This window comes from Aphelocoma coerulescens, chromosome 21 (genome assembly GCF_041296385.1).
Source record: "Aphelocoma coerulescens isolate FSJ_1873_10779 chromosome 21, UR_Acoe_1.0, whole genome shotgun sequence".
Classification (NCBI taxonomy): Eukaryota; Metazoa; Chordata; class Aves; order Passeriformes; family Corvidae; genus Aphelocoma; species Aphelocoma coerulescens.
The window spans coordinates 1041458-1065000 of NC_091034.1; the positions used below are offsets into that span (position 1 = coordinate 1041458).

At 59.3% G+C, this 23543-nt stretch overlaps 2 protein-coding genes across 2 annotated transcripts in view; one reads left to right on the forward strand and one right to left on the reverse strand.

Annotated features, from left to right (window-relative positions):
- Positions 1-802: 802 nt before the first annotated feature.
- Positions 803-11283, reverse strand: LOC138121356 (protein-arginine deiminase type-2-like). The gene is made up of 16 exons (XM_069034803.1): positions 11177-11283; positions 8743-8929; positions 8596-8665; positions 8373-8434; positions 8176-8293; positions 7480-7605; positions 6531-6709; positions 6278-6381; positions 6075-6186; positions 5895-6002; positions 3739-3890; positions 3438-3582; positions 2617-2710; positions 1909-1994; positions 1657-1785; positions 803-1158 (listed from the first exon to the last, which is right to left on the reverse strand). Exons 1-16 carry the CDS (start codon positions 11281-11283, stop codon positions 925-927), a joined length of 2013 nt encoding a protein of 670 aa, XP_068890904.1. The 3' UTR covers positions 803-924.
- A 6712-nt stretch (positions 11284-17995) lies between these two features.
- Positions 17996-23543, forward strand: part of LOC138121570 (protein-arginine deiminase type-1-like) — a 15546-nt gene continuing 9998 nt past the window's right edge. Inside the window, exons 1-4 of the mRNA XM_069035221.1 lie at positions 17996-18087; positions 21024-21198; positions 21667-21736; positions 23003-23064. Coding sequence (XP_068891322.1) covers positions 17996-18087; positions 21024-21198; positions 21667-21736; positions 23003-23064 — 399 coding nt within the window. The remainder of the gene's footprint in view (positions 18088-21023; positions 21199-21666; positions 21737-23002; positions 23065-23543) is intronic.

Consider the following 23543-nt stretch of genomic DNA (forward strand, 5'->3'; position numbering starts at 1 on the left):
ACTGAGTGCCACGTCCAGGCTTTCCATGGACACCTCCAGGGATGGGGACTCCAAACCTCCCTGGGCAGCCCCTTGCAAAAAAATGCCCCCCTGTTGGAAATGATGTAACTTCCCTAACTAATTTTTAATTATTTGTTTTAATTCCTCATAAGCAGTGCCCGCTTCTAGCCTGCACAAGTTAAACTTCTTCACAGACTCTTACTCCTGTTTTGATCATTAAGTCACCAAAACTTTGAGTTTGTTAAAACTAACCCTAACAAGCTTCAACAAAGCCAAAGGGATTTGAAGATTGGACATCTGGGACCTTAAATTTATGGCCCTTTATGGAGTAAATGGAAGATACAGAGGAGACTGAGGCCTGGAAAGATGGAGAATCCCAACAGAAAAGTTGAGAAACAGGTGATAAAAAACCTAAAGAATGTGGCCTCGCTTAGCATGAAGACCAAGAAACCAATAACCAATAGTGGGCAGAACGCTAATCTGTGAAGAGAATTATTAGAACCAATGGACAGTAATTTCTTTGTTAAAAAAGATGTAAATAAGTGAAGATATTTTGTATTGATGTGGAGGCTGGAGCTCTGTCAGCCACACACAAACCCTGGCCGAGAATAAGTGATGCCTGACTCGCCAACACACAAAAAACCCCAATGTTAGAGACAATTTTGGAGGATTTCGGTAAAACCCCCGCCCCTCCTCACCCCTCGGAGGGCTTCCCCTCCCTTTCTCCCCCGGTTATTCCCCACAATTATTGAACTTCCCAGCTTTTTCCTCACAGCAAATTCATTTATGAAGCAAATCGCAAGCAACACACGCTGGAAAAGCCGCTGGGGGCAAAGACGGAGGGAGGAGAAGGAGGAGGGAGAGGAGGAGGCAGAGGAGGAGGCAGAGGAGGAGGCAGAGGAGGAGGAGGAGGAGGAGGGCTGCCTATGGCGTGCAGTGCCACCACTTGAAGGCGAAGGGTCGGCGCTGGACGTTGGTGCCGCAGCGAACCTCGCCCAGGCTGCCGTGGTACGAGGCCACGTCCTCCAGGAAGCGGCAGCACAGCCCCAGCGGCTCCAGCAGCGCCCGGATCCGCCGCTCCAGGCAGCACTCGCCGCCCGCCACGGGGCCGAAGGGCTTGGGGATGCCCAGGTCCTTGGCCAGGACGATCATGGTGACCTGCGGGGTGACACCGGTGGACGTCGGCCGTGTCGGGACGGATGGAGCCGAAGGAAAGACGCTGATCGCCCTCTTCCACCCTCCTCAGCGCCACTTTTTGCCGCTGCCCTCCCTCAGGATTCCAAATCCAGCAGAATTCCCCCTTTTTTTTTATCATTAAAACGTGCCTCGCCCCTTGCAATTTCACCACTTTTTTTGCCTCCAAACCCCACTGCAAGCACCACAGAGCCACCACGCTGTGATAGACCTGTGTTTATCCATGCCCTGCTGGAAATATTTCCTTTCTCTAGACAGCTGGGGTTTTTTTGGGGGCAAACTGTGGGGAAAACATGCCTCTCACCTTGCAATTTCACCCCTTTCCAAGCGTTTCGCCTCAAAACCCCGAAGCCGCCAAGCTGTGTTAGACCTGTGTTTATCCTGGAGATATTTCCCTTTCTTCCTAGACAGCTGGTTTGTTTTTTTTTTTTTAGGAAAACTCCGGGGACTCATCCCCCTCACCGTGTTGGGGAAGTAGGGCACAGCTTTCCCCTGCTTGTCCAGCTTGAAGAGGGCCGGCAGGTCGATGATGTCCTCCTCCAGCAGCCCCAGCTCCTTCTTGAGGATATCCCTGTTCCAGTCGATGCAGCGCTGGAGGGGACGGAGCAGGGCGGGGAGGGGCCCAAAATGCACCACGTCCCTGCAGGGTCTGTGCCACGCTGCGGTGGGCACGGCCAGGAACGCGGGTTGTTGCCCGGAATGCCGGGGATTTACCTGCACGTACTGGTTCTGCTGCGTCAGGACGTCGTTGGAAAGGACCTTGTTGATGGTGACGCGTTTCGTGTCTGTCCCCGAGTACCCTAAATGTGCAAAACGCCCTCAAAACGAAGCAGCGCCGGCTTAAGGTGGGGTATAGAGATGGAAAAAGTCCTCAAAAATCCCAGTTTCCTGAGACTGGGGGCCAAAGCTTGGGAAACTGAGGGAACAGCTCTGCCTGTTGGAAAGAGCTTTGGAGAAGTCCTGTCATCCCTCCTCCTGCCCACGGGAATCCGCTGAATTTCTCCACCGCATCCCCCTCCATGAGGTCACCCCGGGTCTGGGGACGGCCGGGTCCCCTCAGCGACCTGGAGGAACCCTCAGAGATAACGCAGACCTTCTCCCAGCCCTGCCACAAACTGTGCTCAAAATCACAACGAAAGGGAAAATAAAACCCCCAGTGCTAATCTGGACAGGAGAGCCGCCAGTTGTCCCCGCTCCGTGCTGGAGCTCCGCTGGCATTTCCAGAGGCTCCATCCTGGGGAGCAAACATCCCCTCCACGCAGAGGCCTTTATCCCTCCCGTCCCACTCGCTTTCCCGAAATAGGGCCGGAGGAGGCCGGGGGCGGCGGGCAGGCATCCCGCTGAAGGACACCCGGCGGGGGAAGCGGCCCCGGCTCCGCACGTCGCCCTGGGCTCGGCTGCCGCCGCACGCTGTCCCCTTGCCTTTGAACATGGTGGCTTGTCCCTGGCCTTCCTTCTGCTTCTCGCGGAACAGCCGGTAGCAGGCGGCGGGACTGGCCAGCAGCATCCGGAATCGCTGCGGGAATACGGCCCGGATCAGCTGCAGGACCCTCAGGGACTCGCTTTTGCCAAGAACCTGAGCTTAAACTCTTAAAATCAGGCCTTTTTTGCTGTTCTCTAGTGCCTTTTTCAACCCACGGAGGGTTTGTGGGCATTAATATTCCAGATTTGAGCCATCCAGGTCAAGGCTCGGTTTCCCTGAGGGAAAAATTTGTGTGAGAAGCAGCCAAAGCTGTGACAGAGGGAAGAGAAATGTTCTGAAAACATGTGGCCATAAATGTTCCGGTTTTTGAGCCATCCAGGTCAAGGCTTGGTTTCCCTGAGGGAAAAGCTGCGATAGAGGGAAGAGAAATGTTCTGAAAACATGTGGCCATGAATGTTCCCTTTTTTGAGCCATCCGGGTCGAGGCTTGGTTTTCCCGAGGGAAAAAAATCCGTGTCAGAAGCAGGAAAAACCGTGATAGAGGGAAATGTTCTGAAAACCCCTGGGAGATGCTGAGCTGCTGCAAACCCCCGTGAATCCTGAGGCTGGAATTTCTTGGATACCTCGGCAGGCACCTTTTTCCCTTCTATTTGCGCTCATTACCAGCCCAGCAGGTCCCCGTGCTGTGCTCGGATCCCTCATTTTGGGGTCGGGAGTGAAAGCCAAGCAAGCACAGGCTGGGGGTGTCACAGGAATGACCTCTGGGGTTTTCCCAGTGGGATTGGTGTCCCGGGAGAGGAGCACGGGGGACCAGGGGGTACCTTTTTGTCGGAGGTGGGGACAAAGGTGACGAATTCGTTGACGTTGCCCACGGCCAGCCAGTCGGAGTAGAGCTCCACGGGAGCCTGGACGCGCTGGGCGTAGAGGAAATCCCGCACCAGCCCGGTCATCCTCCGGCCGGCGGACCTGGGGGGATATTCCCATCAACGCCTGCCTGGACACTTGGCTGGAAATCGGCACCGAGCTTTGGGAGCCCCCACCCTGCTCAGGTGCACAATTAACCCGGTTTTGATGATATTTCAGGGCCTTTGATCCCAAATGTGCGTTTCCCCCTTGGCTTACGCAGGGAAGCTGCTGCCGATGAGGATCCTTCCCAAGGGATACTCCTTCCCGGCCACGGACACGGGCGGACTGACCTCCACGTTCCCGAAGGAGTCCAGGCTGGCCGTGGCTTCAAAGATGGGCTCCTTGTGCACGTAGCCGAAATCGGGGCCCTGGAGGAAGAGGAATTGCCCTGGATCCCTGCTGCTCCCATGGCTTTATCCTCGTGCAGGGTGGGTGAGTACGGCAACAACGGGGCCTGTCCCGAGGGGAAGGGAAGGCAGGAGGAGAAGGGTCTCGGGGCCACGGAGGCGCAGGGATAATCGGCACAGCCCAGGAGCAGAGCCCGGGATCTCCTGTGTCATCCCGCAGCCAAGGTTCAAGTGGCCACATTAAGCTAATTGGGCAGCCCCGAGCGCAGCTCCCGGCTGGCTCCGGGAGGGAGGTGAGCTCCAGCCCCTGAGGGTGACGCTGCCCCGGGCTCAGAGCCACCCCAAGCACTTAAATCCTGCTTAAGCCCTGATTTCCAGGACTTAATATATCTGGGATTGGAGGTGCCGTGTGTGCAGGAGTAATTAGCTCCTGGCTCTGCGTGCCAGAGCCCGAGGGAGTGTCAAAAACAGGGCAAAAATGGCAGGGATGGGATCAGAATCCCGCTTTCCCTGCCCTCCCTTTGAGTCGATGCTCGGAGCTCCCGGCAGCCCCTGGGACGAGATCGGGTGTCCGCTAGGTTTGAGTTAAATCCCAGCCACTTACCAGGGTTGGGTTTCCATAGGTATAAACCAGATACAGAGGTCAGGAGGAGTGAGCAGGGAGACCTGAGGGTGCACAGCTTCCACCCAGAATCTCCCTTTTGAAACCGAGGGGGTTTGGAGATGCTGGGGTGGGGAGAGCACAGCTTTCCCCGTGCATTTTTGGGGCGCATTTCTGAGGGATGGCCGGGATCAGATCCCTTTTTGTCCGGGCGCTGAGGGAGGGCCTGAGCACGAAGCACCTGCTCCCAACCCATTTCAGTTTAATAAAACCACGGAGCCTGCCCGGTTTCATCTGTCAGGGCTCTGGCTCATCCCAGGTTTGCAGGTCACATCCAAGTGCTATCAGTTCCACACTGATTTTGAGGAGATAATTCCCTCCCGTCTCCTTTTTCCCTGGCATGGGCTTCCAGGGGCTCAGGGCTTGACCCGTGCCCCTTGCGTCGGGCGAAGTATTCCTAGCTGGAAAATTAGATTGGAAAGATCGGGGTGGGGATTAGGGGAGGCTTCCAAGCAGAAATTGGAGGATAATGTGTTAGCAGCTCCCAAGGCTGAAATTGCTGCTCTAAATATGAAGCAGAGCAATTCCTAAAGAGGGCAGATCCAAGCAGTCGGATTCGCTATTCCCGCCCCGCCCGATGAATCCAGGACTGGATGTTCTCATGCCAGGCATGAGAAAAGATGGATTTCAGTGCTCCAAAAGCCCCCAACCATCCCCAAAGTGATCAAAGCTGGGATTTGTGCTCGTCTCCCGTTACTGCCGGGGCTGAGGCTGCTCCAGTGCCCGGCCGGGGTTGGGGACAGCGATTCCGTGGCTGCCTGGGGCTGTCCTGCCCTTTCCGCGTGGGGGAACCTCACAGGGATCGCCCAAGCCAGCTTTTTTCCATGCTGGGCTCTCCCAAAATGCCCCATCCCAGGCTTGCCCTGCCCATGGCCAGCACTTTTCCTTGGCCAAGGAGCCCACAGGGATGTTCCTGGTGCTGCTGCATCCCGTTCTCTTCCGAAGAAGTAAACTGACCCTCTCCCGCTTTCCTTCCCTCTCCCACTCGGAAGCCGCTGGACATTCCCAGGCACAGAGGAGGAAAGGAAAAACCAGCTTGTCCCTGGGATGCTCAGGGGGAAGAAATCCCATCCCAGAGCTTGGCAGGAGCCTTTCATTCCCAGAGGCGTCAGCTCCTCCTTGCCCTCTCCTCCAGCACCCTCTGGATCAGAGGTTTTCCGGATGGCTGGGATGTGGATGAGGTGTTGAGGGGGTGAGGCTGGAAGCGGAGGGAGGCAATCTCCATGCAGAGCTGTTCAGCTCTCTTTTTCCAGGCAATTCCATGCAGGGAGCCAAGGGCAAGGAGGCTTTCAGGAATGGGAATCTGGGCTGGGCATAAACCCTGGAAGCTGCTCCCCCGGGAATGCAGGGAAGCCTTCTCTCACCAGCAGCTCCTTGATGGGGAGTTGCTCCATCCCTCTCTCCCGAGGGGAATCCAGCACCACTGGGAAGCTCTTGTGGGGAGCGTGGGTGTAGCCAAGCTCGATCTCGTCCTGCCGGAGGGAGGAGATCCCGCGTGGGGCACCGGGAGGGAAGGGTTTTCCCGGTTTTTGGAGCCCCCGTACCTGCATCCAGCGGTCCCCGCGGTTGATGTAGCCGAAGCAAACCTTCAGCTTGCAGCCGGCCTTGGCCACCAGCGTCTGGATCTCCTTGGTGAACAGGTAGTTGTCCTTCATGCTGGAGGAAAGGATGGAAAGGATGGGAATTCCCTGTTGCCCTCCCCTGCCCGGCGCCAGGACCGGCACGGCTGGGGCGGCACCGCCTTTACCTGCACACGAAGAGGTTCACCGGGGCCAGCGTGCTGGGGGTCATGATCCACGGTGCCACCCGGAACACCACGGTGTCCGTGAAGATCGGGGAGTGCGGGATGCCCTGAGGGAGAAATTGGGGACGTTCCCCACACCGTTCCCCCAAACACCCTGCCCCGAGGTCACTTTGGGGCCAGCTAACGGGGTCAGCTCTCCATCCCACTCTCCCTGTGGCAGCCTCCCATCCGCTCCCGTTGCTGGGAGTTGCCAGACCTCAGCCAGTGGCTCCAGGAGGCTGACGTGGATGGACACCAGCCCGGAGAAGGTTTCGTCGGGAAAGCGGAGCCCCTCCACGAAGAAGTCGAGCTCGGCGGCCCCGCCGGGGTAGGGCACGGCGTGGAACAGCTTCCTGCGGCCCAGCACCTGCACGTAGCGCTGCCCGAAGAAGGGATCTGCCGGGAGGGAAAGGGGAAAGCGGGAATATCCTGAGCTTCCTTTGGGATTCGCGCCCGTTTCCTTGGGCAAGGAGCTCCCACGCGCCCGCCGCGCCGGGGTTTCTCCACCTCTGTGGAGATCCAGCTGTGAGAAGCACCTTGAAGCAGGAGTTAAGGGACTTGGAATTTTGTCATGGACAAGAAGGACGAGGGAAGATGTGTCAGCCTTTCCTGGAATGGAGCAGCCCTTGGGAAGGTGTTCTCATGGAGTTTCTGCTCCTCCACGGGAGGACAATGCCCCATCCCTCCTGCTCCAGACTCCCTCTGCACGGAGGGGTGAGACCCAGCTCCTCCTGGCACATTCCTGGGCCGGGCGAGGGCTTTTGTTCCCAGAAAAGGAATCCTAAATCCCTGCGCCCACGGCGAGGGATGAGGAGGGGGGAAAGTTTTCCAAGTGATTGAAAAGAGGGGATATTCACGGGGAAAAAAAATGGATGAAGGGATGTTGGGAGCACGATCTGAGGAGCATGGAGAGGACAAGGGGAGAGATGGGAAGGAAAGGGCTTGTAGGGATCTCGGAAACATCTGGGATCATGGGAAGGAGGAGGAAGGGGAAGAGGAGGAAAAGGAAGAGGAGGAAAGAGAAGAGGAAGAGGCAGAGGAAGAAGGGGAAAAGAAGGAGGGGGCAGAAGAGGAAGGGGGAGAGGAAGAAAAGGAAGAGGAGAAAGGGGAACAGGAGGAAGGGGCAGAGGAGGAAGAGGCAGAGCAGGAGGCGAGGAAGGCCTTACTCTGCACATGGAACACCCCAACTTTGTCGGCGTCGTTGGCAGAGATGGAGAGGACGATTTCGTAGCCCCGGGGCAGGCGCTGGGGCCCCTCGGTCCTCAGCACCATCTGAGCCATGTCCAGCAGATCTGGGGGCACACAAAGCAAACCGGGGGAGGGGCTCTTCCATGTCCCCTCCTGGGGTTTGGATCTCCTTCCCAAGAAACCTGCTCTTCCCTCGCCACCAGCCTTGGCAACCTGGAAAACCAGCCCAAGCTCTGCTGGCAGAGCTTGCGCCTCGTGGGCTGTGACCCAAATGCCCTTTTCGCCTTTCCTTCTGCCTGCCCATCCCTGGCACGGCCGCTCCTTGACCTCGCAACGCCGACGGGCCCGGCTCGGCGTGGGCTGGGTTTTCCAGGAACAGGCGGGGGTGTATTCCTGGCCGCCGGCCTCGTGCCTCACCCCGAGCTCCTCTCACCTGCGTGGAGCCCACGCCGTGCCAGCCCTGGAACCTCAGCTGTTCCCCGGCCCTGCCTCCGTGCCCCGCCTGCCTCCAATTCGTTTCCACGGCGTTAATTCCGTGAAAATTCCCACGTGGGAAGCTTGCTCAGCGGCTGGTGGGGAGCAGCTGGTTCCTGGGCTGGTTCCCTCTGGGGAGAGGTTACGGAGAGGGGGCAGTGGGAATGCTGGGCACAGGGGATTTTGGGGAGCTGTGGTACCTTCTCTGTTGAACACCTGCTCGTGGTCGCAGTCCGAGGGCGGGATGAAGGGGAACTCCTTGTCACAGCTGACCAGCAGGATGGCTCCGTGGCCCTCCGGTCCCCAGGCCCAGCTGGCCTGAAACACCCCAGGGGCTCAGCGAGCTCAGGATCCACCAAGCCCGTGGATTTTCTGTGGGTGGGGGAGGCTGGGGTACCTTGTTGGGGCTGTTCTTTTCCACCACTCCGTCCTGATCCGCATCCACGTCCAGGGAGATCCCTGCGGGGACAGAGCCGCCTTCACCCCGGGGCACGGCCAGGGCGGGCGGGTGCAAACCCCCCAGACCCAGCAAACCTGGCTTTGCCATCCCCGTGCCTGCCCCGGCTCCCGGCACCGAGGGGATCGGGATGGATTCCCGGCTGCGGAGCCTCCGCACTCACCGACGCCGGTGAGGAACACCCCGGCTTGGTTGATGGGCTTCCCTCCCTCTGCGAAGAAGCTGACAGTGACCTGCAAACCCCGAGTCCCACGTTGGGGAGGGATGTTCTCCTTCTCAGAGGCCCCGCTCCCAGGATCCCGCTCCTCACCTTGTTGTCGTTGACCTCGGAGCTGGCCCGGCTCATGCTGAACCTCAGCACCGTCCCCTCGTCCAGCGGCCACTGCGTGCCGGCGCCGGGCACGGCCTCGGGCTCGGCACGGCCGCGGAACAGCACGTCCACACTGACCCCCTCGGTGTGCTTCACGCCAAAGGCCACGGCCCCGGCGGGGGCCGCCCTGCCAGAAACACCCGGATTTTCAGAGGTTTCCCACTGGAATTCATTCCAGTGCCCGGCACACGGCCAAGACTGGACATGCCGGCGTTGCCACGCTCACCGCCGGCACCTTCCTGCCCCGCTCCCCGCCTGGGAACTGGAATTATCCCGGGTTTGGGGCCGGTTCAGCCCCAGGAGTGTTCGTAGCCACGGCTGTGGATAAGGAGCTGCAGTAGCCCCAACCAAACCCAAACCCTCGGTGCCGAGCTGGGGTTCACACTCCATGGAAAATCCCTGCTTATTTTCCAGCCTGGTGTTGGGGTTCACACTCCATGGAGAAATCCCTGCTTATTTTCCAGCCTGGTGTTGGGGTTCACACTCCATGGAGAAATCCCTGCTTATTTTCCAGCCTGGTGTTGGGGTTCACACTTCCATAGAAAATCCCTGCTTATTTTCCAGCCTGGTGTTGGGGTTCACACTTCCATGGAGAAATCCCTGCTTATTTTCCAGCCTGGTGTTGGGGTTCACACTTCCATGGAGAAATCCCTGCTTATTTTCCGACCTGCTGTTTCACAGCTCCTCCAAACACTATGGCCATCCCTCCGAGAGACTTTTCCACGGCAAACTCTGATTTTTGGGGCTTTTTCTCCAGCCCCAAAGCTGTCAGTGCTGCCCTGCTCCCAGTCTGACATGCCCTTGCTCTTCCCCGGCCGCTCCGAGCAACCCCTTTCCCTCTCCTGGCTCCTTTTCCCGAATTTCCTCGGCTTTCCGGGTTATTAGTTTTGGGCTGTTTGCCCCGACACCCGAGACCTCGCATTGATCAGGTTCCCGGGATGCCACTGGTCCCACCAGACCTGCGCCCTCGGGAAGGGGGGGAGGAAATCCGAGCGCTCCTCTGCTCCCGCCTGGGTGTCTCTTAAATCGTTAAATTGCTTTTAATTACACACGGAAAAACTGGTTTGGTTTCCTGGCTCCTTGGATCCGGGGATCCCACAGGGAAGAGATTTGACCTGGAGAGGTGCCAGGGGAGCTGTAGCCGCGCTGCTTGCCTTGAGCATCGAGGCTGAGATTCGCAGCAGCAGCAGCAGCAGCGCAGACCAGAATTAACCCCGGAATGAGCTTTCCACCTTCTTTTTCCCTCGGGGGAATAATTATCCCAGAGTTCAGTGTTGGGTTTGTTTTAGGGAAGCGGGGTTGGCGCTCTGGGGATTTCCCACTTTCCCAAGGTTTTGGTCACTGGGTTTTGTGTTCTTCCCTTCCTTTGCAGTCCCTCCCGGGGTTCCTGCTCATCCCTCTGCTCTCCAGCAGCTTTCCCTGGATCTGCTGAGCCCAGAGGATCAGACCCGCCGCGGGCTGGGGGTAAACACACGGATGGGTGTTCAAAGCTTTCCGGGGATTTGGGCAGGTGTGCAGAGCCCGGCGAGGGCTGTGCCCACAAACTGCATCAGAACGGTGTCAGGGCTGCGGGGTTTGGGAAGGCAGGGGGGAAAACGAGGAGCAGGGACTTCCAGAAGGGAAAACGAGGAGCAGGGACTCCCAGAAGGGAAAACAAGGAGCAGGGGTTCCCAGAAGGGAAAACGAGGAGCAGGGGTTCCCAGAAGGGAAAACGAGGAGCGGGGACTTCCAGAGGGATAAGCAGGAGGGAAAGGTGAGGGGAAAGGTGAAGACGGAGGAGGAACAGAAGTTTTGGGGGCCTCACTGCCCCGTGGCTGCCCAGCAGTTGTGGGGTTTGGGAAAGCAGGAGGAAAAAGGAGGAGCAGGGATTTGCAGAAGGACAAACGAGGAGCAGGGGTTCCCAGAAGGGAAAACGAGGAGCAGGGACTCCCAGAGGGATAAGCAGGGGGGAAAGGTGAGGGGAAAGGTGAAGGTGGAGGAGGAAGGGGAGCTTTGGGGGTCTCACTCCCCTGAAGATGTTGGCATGGACGTGGCTGCCCAGCAGCTGTGGGGTTTGCAAAAGCAGGAGGAAAAAGGAGGAGCAGGGATTTGCAGAAGGGAAAACAAGGAGCAGGGGCTCCCAGAAGGAAAAACAGGAGCGAAAGGTGAGGGGAAAGGTGAAGGCGGAGGAGGAACAGAAGTTTTGGGGCTCTCACTGCCCCGTGGCTGCCCAGCAGCTGTGGGGTTTGCAAAAGCAGGAGGAAAAAGGAGGAGCAGGGATTTGCAGAAGGACAAACGAGGAGCAGGGGCTCCCAGAAGGAAAACCCGGGGGAGAGCAAGGGGAGAGGTGCAGAAGCAGGAGGAGGAGGAAGGGCGGCTTTGGGGTCCCTCTCACCCGAAGACGTCGGCGCGGACGTGGCCGCCCAGCACGCACAGGGCCTCGATGCGGTTGCCGTGCTGCAGCCGCAGCGTGCGCTCGCCCCGCGGCATCTCCCCGGCCATGGAGCGGGACCCCGCCGAGCCCCCGGCCCCGCTGCTCCTTCCCCCGGCTCCCTCCTCCTCCTCCTCCTCCTCCTCCCGGCCGCTCGCGGGGCCGCGGTGACAATGGGAGGGAGGGAGGGGGCGGCTGGGCCGGACCCTCGGAAGCCTCGGGAAGATGATCCCGAGGGAGGGCAGCGATGGAGAGGGAGGGAGGGAAGGAGGGAGGGCAGCTGGCCCCAGGCCTGGCAGCTCCAGCCCTGGGCACGGAGCTCCCCCAGCTGTCCCCAGCTCCCCGTCCCTCCTCACCGCCCTGACCCCAACCTGGCGTCCCCAGCGCGGATTTGCAGCGTTCTGGGATGGGCGCATCCTCCCTTTCTGCTCTCCAGGGAAAACCCCCCCCCCGCCTGCTCCCGCTTTCCCAGCCCTCAGGCAGCAGAAGAACTCTCCTTTTTTGTTTTTTTTTTTTTTTTCTTTCCCCTGCTCATTTTCAGAGGGAATGGTGGTTTTGTCACCCCAGGCCGCTCCGGAGCAATTCCCGCCCACGCCGGGGTTGCATCGTTTGTTAACACCTCACTAAATATTCATTTTCCAGCCCAAACTGCTGCCCCGGCTTCTGGCAGCCGCAAGCAATTAGTGACAGCAGCAGAGCTGGGGTGGATGCTCCCTATTTGTATCCCTCTCGGGCTTCCCTTTCCCAGCCCCGGCTTCCCTCCGTGTCCGGGGCACGCAGAACATCCCAAATCCGCTTTTCCAGCTGGAAAGCGGGGAAAAGAATCCCAGCGGGTTGGTTATTTTTAACCCTGGCCTGAGCAGATGTGAGCGAGGGCTTTGCTGAGCGCAAAAAAAGGGGAAGTTTTGGTGCTTTTCTGCGCGTGCAAAAAATGGGATTTGGGGTGATAAATGTCCCTGGGGAATAAAAGAAAATAAAAATCACTTTGCTCCCCCTAAAAATTGGGGATTTTGGGTCAAACGACCCCCAGTTTAACACTCCAACCCTGCTGGCAGCTGGAAATTATTCAGTTTTCTGGAAAAAAAAAAAAATCACAATTTATGTCTTTACCTCCTCTTCATTTAACCTACCAGGGATAAGACACACAGGTGGAACAGGAACGAGAGAGAGAAATCATTTAAAAAGAGAGAAAGGAAAAGGGAAAAGGGAAAGGAAAAGGGAAAGGGAAAGGAAAGGGGAAAGGGAAAGGGAAAGGGAAAGGGAAAGGGAAAGGGAAAGGGAAAGGGAAAGGGAAAGGGAAAGGAAAAGGAAAAGGAAAAAGGGAAAAGGAAAAAGGAAAAAGGCTTGGTCCGGCTGGGGCTTCCCTGGGAGCGTGGAACAAAGTGAAGAAAAAAGGGGGAAATGCCCCATTTTGGGGCAAAATTGAAGGAGTGCAGCTGGATCCAGCTGGGGAAGGGGCTGTAAGGGCCAGGTTTGGGATTTGGGAGCCCGGTGGGACCTGTCAAAGCCTCCTGGAGTCCCTGGAAGCCTTTGGGACTCTTTGGATTCTTCTCGGAGTCTTTGCAGCCCCTCTGGGGTCTCCTGAAGCTTCCCTGGGACTTCGCAGCGCTTTGGGGTTCCTTGCCAGCCATGCAGGGTCTGTCAAAGCTCTTTGGGGTCTTTCAAATCGCTTTGGGGTCATGGCAAGCCTTTTGGGGTCTGTCAAACCTGTTTGGGGGTATTGTCATGCCTTTGGGGGGTCTTTCAAAGCTGGTTTGGGGTCTTTCCATGCCTTTTGGGGTATTTCAAAGCTTTTTAGGGTCTCTCAGTGTCTGGAGGCCTTTGTGGGGCCGCCGGTGATGGGGCCAGCGAGAATAAACCTCAATTCCTGCTGCAAGGGGGGATCTGCCAGCAGACCAGAGGGGTTTTTGGGGTGCAGCCGTGCCCGGGGCTGCCGGGCTGGGGAGGGATCCGTGTTCGTTCCTGGAGCGGCCTCGCGGTTTCCCGGCTGGAGCCGGGCCGGTCCTTGGGGTTTTTAACAACCGGATCAGCTCGGGAGCTGCTCTGCGTGAGCCGGGGCAGCTCCGCCTGCCCTAATTCCCAGGAGCTGGGAGCGATCCCGGCGCTGGGATTTGGGAACAACCCCGAATGCCGGGGCTTCTCCGGGCGCTGGGAACGCGCGGATTTTCTCTCCCCGCGCGGGGCTCTGGGGCCGTTCCGTGTCCCCGGCGCAGGGACGATCCCCGTGCCCGGCTGGGACGGACGGGTCCCCCCGCGGTCCCCCCGAGCTGGCCCTTGGCGAGCAGGAGGTGCCGGCCGGTGCCCGTGCCCCATCCTGCCCCAGCGTGCCCGGAGGGCGCGGATCGGGCATGGGGCAGCGCCGGGGCTTGCGGGACATCTGTGGGGCAGCGCGTTTCCTATGGGGCAGCGCCGGGGCTTGCGGGAGATCTGTGGGGCAGCGCGTTTCCTATGGGGCAGGCCTGGGGCTGAGCTGGGAGATCTGTGGGGCAGCGCGTTTCCTATGGGGCAGAGCTGGGAGATCTGTGGGGCAGCGCGTCTCCTATGGGGCAGAGCTGGGAGATCTGTGGGGCAGCGCGTTTCCTATGGGGCAGCACCGGGACTTGGGGGAGATCTGTGGGGCAGCGCGTTTCCTATGGGGCAGCGCCGGGGCTTGCGGGAGATCTGTGGGGCAGCGCGTTTCCTATGGGGCAGGCCCGGGGCAGAGCTGGGGCTCTGTGGCTTTATGGGGAGATCTGTGGGGCAGCGCGTTTCCTATGGGGCAGCGCCGGGGCTTTATGGGGAGATCTATGGGGAGATCTGTGGGGCAGCGCGTCTCCTATGGGGCAGAGCTGGGAGATCTGTGGGGCAGAGCGTCTCCTATGGGGCAGAGCTGGGAGATCTGTGGGGCAGCGCGTTTCCTATGGGGCAGGGCCGGGGCAGAGCTGGGGCTCTGTGGCTTTATGGGGAGATCTGTGGGGCAGCGCGTTTCCTATGGGGCAGGCCCGGGGCTTGCGGGGAGATCTGTGGGACAGCGCGTTTCCTATGGGGCAGAGCTGGGAGATCTGTGGGACAGCGCGTTTCCTATGGGGCAGAGCTGCGAGATCTGTGGGGCACCGCGTTTCCTATGGGGCAGGCCCGGGGCTTGCGGGGAGATCTGTGGGGCAGCGCGTTTCCTATGGGGCAGGCCCGGGGCAGAGCTGGGGCTCTGTGGCTTTATGGGGAGATCTGTGGGGCAGCGCCGGGGCTTGCGGGGAGTTCTATGGGGAGATCTGTGGGGCAGCGCGTTTCCTATGGGGCAGGCCTGGGGCTCTGTGGCTTTATGGGGAGATCTGTGGGGCAGGGCCGGGGCTTTGTGGGGAGATCTATGGGGCAGCGCGTTTCCTGTGGGGCAGAGCGTGGGCAGGGCGAGCGCGGGGGGCCGTGCCCGGCTCCAGCCGCAGGGAAAAGCGCTTTTCTGGGATGCTGTGCTCTGGGACGAGCAGGTCTGGAGTCTCCCTGCGGGCAGACGCGGAGGAAAGGACGGAGCGGGATTTTTGGGGTGCTTTGGCGCATTTTCCACGCTTTCCCCCCCAATCCCTTGCTGCCTGCCTGGGATGCGGCGGAGCCTCAAGAGCAGCCGCGGCTCCTGCTGAGCCCAGCGGGACTCGGTAACTGCTTGGATGTCTCGCCCCGCCGCAGGTCATTGGGCTGACACGGCTCTCAAGGCTCCTGCCTGTAATTACGCGTGCAGGGTAATTAATGAACGAGCTGTAATTGTCGGTTTAGGGAGATTATCAGACTTTCCTTGACAGAGTGGTGCTGCAGGATGGGCGAGGAGGAACGCCCCGGAGGGAGCGGGGTGGCAGTGGGGCTCCTGGGGGAGCTGGGGGGGGCCGGGTCTTGTGTAAGGGTGGCTTGGAACGGGCTGGGATTGCGGGAGGAAAGAGGCTGGGATTGGGGGAAAAGGCTGGGATTGGGGGAACAGGCTGGGATTGGGGGAAAAGGCTGGGATTGGGGGAACAGGCTGGGATTGGGGGAACAGGCTGGGATTGGGGGAGGAAAGAGGCTGGGATTGGGGAAAAGGCTGGGATTGGGGGAGGAAAGAGGCTGGGATTGGGGGGAAAGGCTGGGATTGGGGGGGGAAGGGGCTGGGACTGGGGAAAGAGGCTGGGATTGGGGGGCAAAAAGGCTGGGATTGGGGGGGAAAAAGGCTGGGATTGGGGGAAGAAAGAGGCTGGGATCGGGGAAGAAGGCTGGGATTGGGGGGGGAAAGGCTGGGATTGGGGAAAGAGGCTGGGATTGGGGGAAAAGGCTGGGATCGGGGAAAAAAACTGGGATGGGGGGGGGAAGGCTGGGATTGGGGAAAAAGGCTGGAATTGGGAGAGGAAAGAGGCTGGAATTGGGGAACAGGCTGGGATTGGGGAACAGGCTGGGATTGGGGAAAGCCAAAGCCAGCCCCCCAAAAAAGGCTGCCCGAGCTCCCTGGATGTGATGGACAGGCGGGGTCCTGTCCATCATGTGCCACTTTCCCAGGACAAGGTGTAATTAGGGAGAAGCGCTCGGCTCCGGATGGGCCGGGTGACTCCAGATCCTCCTGTCCCTGAGCAGGGCACGTCGGAGCTCACGGCAGGTGGAGGAGGAAGAGGAGGGAGCGCAGGTGTCACCCAAAACCTCGGGTGTTTGGGGTGTTTGGGGTGTTTGGGGTGTTTGGGGCTGAGTGAGCAGCGCAGCGGCTCGGGATGGGCTGGGAGCGAGCTGCAAAACCCACCCAGCCCCGAAAGGTTTTGGGGCCGCGTCCCCTCCCGTGCTCAGGGATGTGCTCCCGCTGGATTTTGGGAAGCACACACATGCCAGCCACCTGCTGGGATCTGCTCCCCTCCCTGTGGATCACAGAGCGCCCCAGTCCCGCTCCCCCCGGGCCTTAGGTGTGTTCCTGTCCGGCACTCGGCCCAAACCAGCCGAGCAGGATCGGGGCACAGCCCCAGCCCCGTGCCCAGTGCAAACCAGTGCGACCAGCAGCCTCCAGTGGGGAGCCCGGCCCACGGCTCTGCTGGGGATGATGCTGCCGTGGCCACAGCACCATCCCGGCTCCCGGTTCAGGGATCCACGGAGGGCTCTGCTCCCCAGGGAGGCCTGGAGAGCCAGCGCAGCTCCCATCAGGAGTGGGGGTGGTGCTGGGCTGTGGATAATGGGGCTTTATCCACAGTCTCCAGTGAGGGAGCTCTGGGAGAGCCTGGAAATGCCACCAGGAAGTGCCACCAGCACCAGTTCCCCGCTGGAGCATCCTGGCTGCTGCTCCGGGCTCCTCGAGTCACCGAGGCTGCTCCTGGGTACGAGATACGGAGCTGCGGGTGCTTGGTGCAGTTAAAGGGGGAGGGAGCCCTTCCCGGAGCCCTTTCCTGGAGCCCTTTCCCTGAAGCCCTTCCCAGAGCCCTTCCCAGAGCCCTTTCCCGGAGTCCTTTCCCCGAGTCCTTTCCTGGAGCCCTTCCCAGAGCCCTTTCCCGGAGTCCTTTCCCCGAGTCCTTTCCTGGAGCCCTTCCCAGAGCCCTTCCCAGAGCCCTTTCCCCGAGTCCTTTCCCCGAGTCCTTTCCTGGAGCCCTTCCCAGAGCCCTTTCCCAGAGCCCTTTCCCCGAGTCCTTTCCCCGAGTCCTTTCCTGGAGCCCTTCCCAGAGCCCTTTCCCAGAGCCCTTTCCCCGAGTCCTTTCCCCGAGTCCTTTCCTGGAGCCCTTCCCGGAGTCCTTTCCCGGAGCCCTTCCTGGGCTCATCCCGGCGGTTTGACGCCGCCGGGAATTCGCTGCTCCCCCGGCTGAGCACGGGCAGCTCGGTGCAGAGGTGGGGCCGGCTCCTCGGAGCCCTGCCCGGCTCGCCTGCGCCCTTCCCACTGCTCCCCAAAGGGATTTCTCCCTTCCCAGGCTCTCCTTCCCATTCCCTGTCCTGAGCACATCCCACCCCATTACCAGGGGGATGAAGCGTGGAGCAGCGGGACACCCTGGAGCTGCTCCCTCCGTCCCTAGCGTGGCAGGGACTCCCTCCCAGTCCAGCCGGGGGGATCTGGCCTGGTTCCCTTCCTTGCAGGCAGGCAAACCCTCCGGGACAGCCCGGAGAGAGATGGGCATCTCCGGCACCGACACCTTCCGGCAGAGCGGATTCTCCTGCGGGATCTCGGCCTAAAACCCCTCAATTCCCCCGGACCTCGAGGTCCAAGTGAACCACGGAGAGCTTTTAATTTCCTCGGGAAGCCTCTCGTTGCTGGCCGCTGGTTGTTTTCCCCTTCCCTGCCTGCCCCGTAACCAGTTCTCCCTGCCCCGTCCCTCCCGTGCTCGGGATGGTTGGGATGGGAAGGACCGACCTGAGCAAACATTTCCTTTTGTTGGGCTTTACTCGGGCATGGCCCTGCTGCTGCAGCCGAGGCCGTGAGTCACCGGCGCGGAGAGCGGCCGCCTGGAAAATTTGGGGTGTTTTCAAGAAAATGCCCGGTTTTAATGACAGCGCTGTAATAACCCCAAACAGCCACGCCGCGCTGCCGGGGCAGTGGGAACGCTTCTGCGTGAGCTGTGGGCTCTGAGACGGAGCCGGGAAACAACAGAAAGAGGGCAACCACCCCCAAACCCCCGCCGAGCTGCTGCCACCTCCCCATCCCACCCCTGTGCCCCGGGGGCTGCCCTATCTCCTCCATCTCCCCAGCGGGGTGGTGGAGGTGGAGACCAGGGTCCCCTGGCCGAACCCCGTCATCCCAGGAAGGAGGAGTTACCTTCCCGTGCCTTTTAATCCAGTCCTGCTGGTTTCCCCACAAAGCCCGGCAGAGCCTCCTTCCCGTGCGGCACCATGGCCCCGCGGCACGTCGTGGAGATGTCCACCAGCCACGCCACCCACGGCGTCTGCGTGCGGGGCACCGAGCTCTTCCTGGACACGCGCCGGTAAGGCTCGGCACCGCGGCGTCCCGGCGCTCCCCACGGGATGGGTTTGCCCTCGGTTCCGAGGAGGAGCAGCTGGAGAGGGACCCGGAGCCCCTCAGGAGTTCATCCGAGGGTTTGGAGGGACCGGTCCTGCTGGGTGTGCTCTAGGGGATGATGTCCCACGGGGAGCTCACCCAAATTTTGGGAGATGATGTCCCGCTGGAAGCTCACCCCAAGGTCTGTTTTAGGGGATGATGTCCCGCTGGAAGCTCACCCCAAGGTCTGTTTTAGGGGATGATGTCCCGCTGGAAGCTCACCCCAAGGTCTGTTTTGGGGGTGATGTCCCACTGGAAGCTCACCCCAAGGTCTGTTTTGGGGGATGATGTCCCACTGGAAGCTCACCCCAAGGTCTGTTTTGGGGGATGATGTCCCGCCGGGTGTGCTTTAGGGGATGATGTCCATAGGGAACTCATCCAAGGCTCTGTTTTAGGGGGTGATGTCCCACAGGGAGCTCATTTTTGGGGACGAAATCCCACAGGGAGCTCATGTTTGGGGATGAAATCCCACAGGGAGCTCATTTTGGGGATGATGCCCCACAGGCAGCTCTATTTTGGAGATGAAATCCCACAGGGAGTTCATTATGGGGATGAAATCCCAGAGGGAGCTCATTTTTGGGGATGAAATCCCAGTGGGAGCTCATTTTGGGGATAAAATCCTACAAGGAGTTCATTTTGGGGGATGAAATCCCACAGGGAGCTCATTTTTGGGGATGAAATCCCAGAGGGAGCTCATTTTGGGGATGAAATCCTACAAGGAGTTCATTTTTGGGGATGATGCCCCACAGGGAGCTCATTTTTGGGGATGAAATCTTACAGGGAGCTCATTTTTGGGGATGAAATCCCACAGGGAGCTCATTTTTGGGATGAAATCCCACAGGGAGCTCATTTTGGGGATGAAATCCCACAGGGAGCTCATTTTGGGGATGAAATCCTACAGGGAGCTCATTTTGGGGATGAAATCCCAGGGGGAGCTCATTGTGGGGATGATGCCCCACCGACAGCTCTATTTTGGGGATGAAATCCCACAGGGAGATCATTTTTGGGGATGAAAACCCACAGGGAGCTCATTTTTGGGATGAAACCCCACAGGGAGCTCATTTTGGGGACGATGCCCCACAGGGAGCTCATCCAAAGGAGGGACGTTGGCTTGAGGCGTCGCGGCGGAGCCGGGCCGGGATGGTTCGGAGGCAAAGCCCGAGCACACCCCGGCTAAGCCCGGGTCTATTTCTGGCTCTGAGAACATTGGGCAAGAGCAATTCCAGCCGAGCAACTTGGAGCTAAAACGGGAGCGAGGATAAAGCGCGTGGCTCGGGCAGAGGAAGATCCAGCGGCGGCCGTGCAGGGGCAGGGCCGGGAGAAGGGATTTTTCCAGGATGAAACATGGGGTGGTTTATTGGGCAGATAGGAGGCCGTGCCTACGCCGCTGTTGCGGTGTCATTATTTAATAAATCACATTTCTAATGACAGAGAGCACAGCCCCAGCCAGTCGGCATCGCAATTACTGGGACGGTGTCTCGGGGCCGGCCCAGGATGTGCCACCGTCCCCCTCAGAGAGCTTTGGCTGCCCCAAAAGTGCCTCATTTGCCCCCCTCGTTCAGATGGGGATATAGAAAACCTAATATCGGCAATTTTTTGTCCTCAAAGCCATCTCAGCCCTATTTAAACACGGAGCCAGAGCCCCCAAATGGGCTAATTTGGCTTCTTGGTAACAAATTTGAGCCGTGGTCCCAAACAGCAGCAGATGGAGGCTCTTCCAGTGAAAAAAATGGGATCATTTCATTCCCGGGGAGCACCAGCTGGGGGGAATTTAGTGATGGATGCACGGGGTTTTGGGCTGTTTGGGGCAGAACGTGGAGCCTGTTGGGGATCCAGCAGCCCCGCTGAGGTGGGAGGGCCGCAAACCCTCAGCAAACGGCCCCAAGCCCGCGGGATCCCTCATCCCCCAGTGATGGGGGCGGGATTCGGGGCAAGAAGAGCTCCGTGAGGGAAAGCCCTTCTCAGATTTCCTAGGTGGAAACACGTTTGTGTGCCTCCGCCGCCTTTAGGCTTCGTGGAAAACACGACAGTAGAAAGGAAATGGGTGAAAACATAAAATCTGCCATGGGAACGTAAAATCCGCCATGGAAAAGTAAAATCTGCCATGGAAACGTAAAATCTGCCATGGGAACGTAAAATCTGCCATGGAAACGTAAAATCTGCCATGCAGTGGGGACGTCCCTGCTGGGGGAGCCAAGCCAAGCCCGGGCGATGCTTTCATCTCCCCACAAGCCGCTGCAGGCACCGGGGACGCCGTGCCAAGAGCAGCACCGGGGCGAAATCTGCCGCGGCGGGGTTTTGATGTTGTGTTTTATGTTCTCGCTGGTGAAGTTTCCCACCTCGCTCCCCTTGGGATGCGGCCGGGGGAGCCGGGAGCAGGTCGGAGCTGCCGGGATGGAGCGGCTGTAATGAGCAGGGAGCAGCACTTCAAAGGCTCCCGAGGATGTCACGGGGCCGGGCGCGGGCGCTCCGTGCCCGGCTCCAGGCTCCGCTCCAGCCCGAGCATCCCCGGGGTCACGGGATGGCCCCACAACACCCATCCCCACGCGTGGCTGGCATTACAATGATCCTGGCTCGGCCCCGGTCGGGGTTTTGTCACGGGACGCTGGAGTTTTGGGGATTTTGTTGTGTTGCGGAGGGAGGTCGGACGTGGGATTGACCACGGCCGGACGTGCCGGGGCTGCAGCGGGAGCCGTGCTTGCTCAAGGCCACCGCAGAGATACCACGTGTGACACCGTGAGGACGCGTTTCATCAGCCAGGGATGGTCTCGGAGCCCTTCCCACCCAGTCGTGGCTGGGATTTAATTCCGGGTTCCGGGATTTGGCTCCCGTGGTCTCTGACCCAAGGCCGGTGTGTTCCAGGTCCACCCCCAGGGGTGCGGCGTCCTTTGACGTGCACGCCACGCCGGCGGTGACGGTGCACGTGATCCACAGCCCCGCCACAAAGCCCACGGCCGACTCCAGGTGGCCCCTGGATCCCGACATCGAGGTGGTGGTGACCATCGACGTCACCAGCAGGACCATCGACGACAACCAGGTCAGGTGCTTTTCGAGCGCCAGAAGTGGGGGAAATAAGGGAAACTTCCCGGGAAAGCTCGAGGATTTCTCAGTAAAGCTGACACCAGGGCGGTTTTTCGGGGGAAAGAACTCGAGCAGAATTGTGTAACTGGCACTGAGGAGAAATGAAACCAAGAAGGAGAAGATCCCACTCGGTGCCCTGACGATGACATCGCGGCGGTTGCAGAAGTCGGTGCCAGGCAACAAAAAATATCCCAAGCTGGGCTTTTGCCGTGCCCGATTTTGTGCTGAGGCCGGCACAGAGGGCTCGGATGAACCGTGGTTAATGGAGGATGGCTTGGATGAACCTCCCGGATGGCTGGGCAGGAGGGGTTGGACTCTGATCCTTGTGGGGCCCTTCCCAGGCAGCTCATTCCGGGTTCCTGGGAGGGCAGGGATGCCGCCAGCCCGGCGGGATGGGGGTCACGGTGTGGGGATGTCTTTGCAGGTGAAGATTTCCTACTACAACCGGGAGGGCAACGAGCTGGCGGTGGCTTGGCTGTACCTCACCTGTGTCGGTAGGTCCCCCATGAAATCCTCATCTCTTGGGATCCACGAGGTTGGAATTCCTTGGGGGCCACACGCAATAAAGGTTTGGGTGTTCACCGATGCTGACGAGGAAGAGGGAAATAATTAAAACGTGATTACGCTGCCTTATATGGCGCACAAGAGACAGAGGCTGGGCCGCGGCCCCACCCGCGGCACGCACGGAGCGTCCTCCTCGGCCTCTGGGAGAAGAGGATCCACGGGAGATCTTCTCCCCCAGCTCTGCCCTCCGCGGCGGTGAGGGGAGAGGAATCGGCACCACAGCGGTGCCTGACCTGCTTTAGAATTCTCTTTCAGGAGTCTGGGATGAGGTGAATCATTCCCTCCGAATGCCTGCTTTCCCCTGCTGGCCGCAGAGGGAGTCCAGACAACCAGTCTGGATGCAGAAGCCTCCACGTGGATGGATTAATTATCCTAAATTTGGGATTTTTCTGAGGCGTTCCCAGGCCAGTCAGACCCGTGTCCTCGGGTCGTGCCTACGCCTCCCAAAGCTGCCCCTGGACAGGCTGAAGGTTTCCCACGTCCTGTGGCTGATGGGCCCCACTGGAGCCATCTGGGGCCACCACTGGCCACAGGGATTTTGCCTTCCCAATGTTCTTCTCTTGGTTAGGTTTAGAGTTTCCCTTCCAGCTTTTCCATGTCCTCCTCTCTGCGCCGAGGAAAGGACAAGCTCTGCCTCAGTCCCTGTGTTTTCCACACGCCGTGTGTCCCATCCGGAGGAGTTCTTGGGTTAGGACGGAGGTGGGGTTTGGGTGAGGGCGCTGGCAGATCCCTGCAGCAGAGGCAGGAACTTGGGGCAAGAAGAGCTCCGTGAGGGAAAGCCCTTCTCAGATTCCCTAGGAATTATTTAGGAGCTCGCTCAGCCACGGCGAAAACACGTTTGTGTGCCTCCGCCGCGTTTTGGCCTCGTGGAAAACACGACAGTCAAAAGGAAATCGGTGAAGACGTAAAATATTCCATGGAAACGTAAAATCTGCCATGAAAATGTAAAATCTGCCAAGAAGTGGGGAATGTCCCTGCTGGGGGAGCCAAAATGAGAGGAGACAGCTGGAGATCAAAGGGGGAAAGCCATGGGAAAGCCGTTGGGTTGGATTTTCTTGTCACGCTTGGAATTGTTGGGTCTGGAGCAGCTTTGGGGCGCGAAGGTGGGGTTGGTGTGGGGTCACTTGTGGACAGTGCCGAGGAGGAGCCCAAAGCGGCACCGAGAGCTCATCCCCAGGCCCGTGGCTCTCTTCCAGACGTGTCCCTGGACGTGGACGTGAGCCGGAGTGGCCGAGTGAAGAGCAAAGGCAAGGACAAGGTAACGAGAGCTTTGCTGGGAGGCCGGATCCGTTTGCAGCCTCTTCCTGGAAGATCTCCAGGAGGGAGAGGGAGCTGGGCGGTGTCTGCGTTAGGGCAAACGACCCGGCAAATCCTCAACCTATTCCACACCAAAACCTCCCGCGGCTCCAGCCCGGCACCGAGGATCCCACAGGAGAAAACACTCGGCCTTCTCCTTCTCCTTCTCCTTCTCCTTCTCCTCCTTCTCCTTCTCCTTCTCCTTCTCCTTCTCCTTCTCCTTCTCCTTCTCCTTCTCCTTCTCCTTCTCCTTCTCCTTCTCCTTCTCCTTCTCCTTCTCCTTCTCCTTCTCCTCCTCCTCCTCCTCCTCCTCCTCCTCCTCCTTCTCCTTCTCTTTTTCTTTTTCTTTTTCTTTTTCTTTTTCTTTTTCTTTTTCTTTTTCTTTTTCTTTTTCTTTTTCTTTTTCTTTTTCTTTTTCTTTTTCTTTTTCTTTTTCTTTTT

What these genes read in the sequence shown, in the direction of transcription:
- LOC138121356 (XM_069034803.1), bottom strand. Translation starts at nt 11,283, where the DNA reads ATGGCCGGGGAGATGCCGCGGGGCGAGCGCACGCTGCGGCTGCAGCAC. An exon ending in AAAAGAACAGCCCCAACAAG is followed by an intron (nt 8,294 to 8,372) that starts GTACCCCAGCCT and finishes GGGGTGTTTCAG; the next exon opens with GCCAGCTGGGCCTGGGGACC. An exon ending in GCAGGTGTTCAACAGAGAAG is followed by an intron (nt 7,606 to 8,175) that starts GTACCACAGCTC and finishes GTGTGCCCCCAG; the next exon opens with ATCTGCTGGACATGGCTCAG.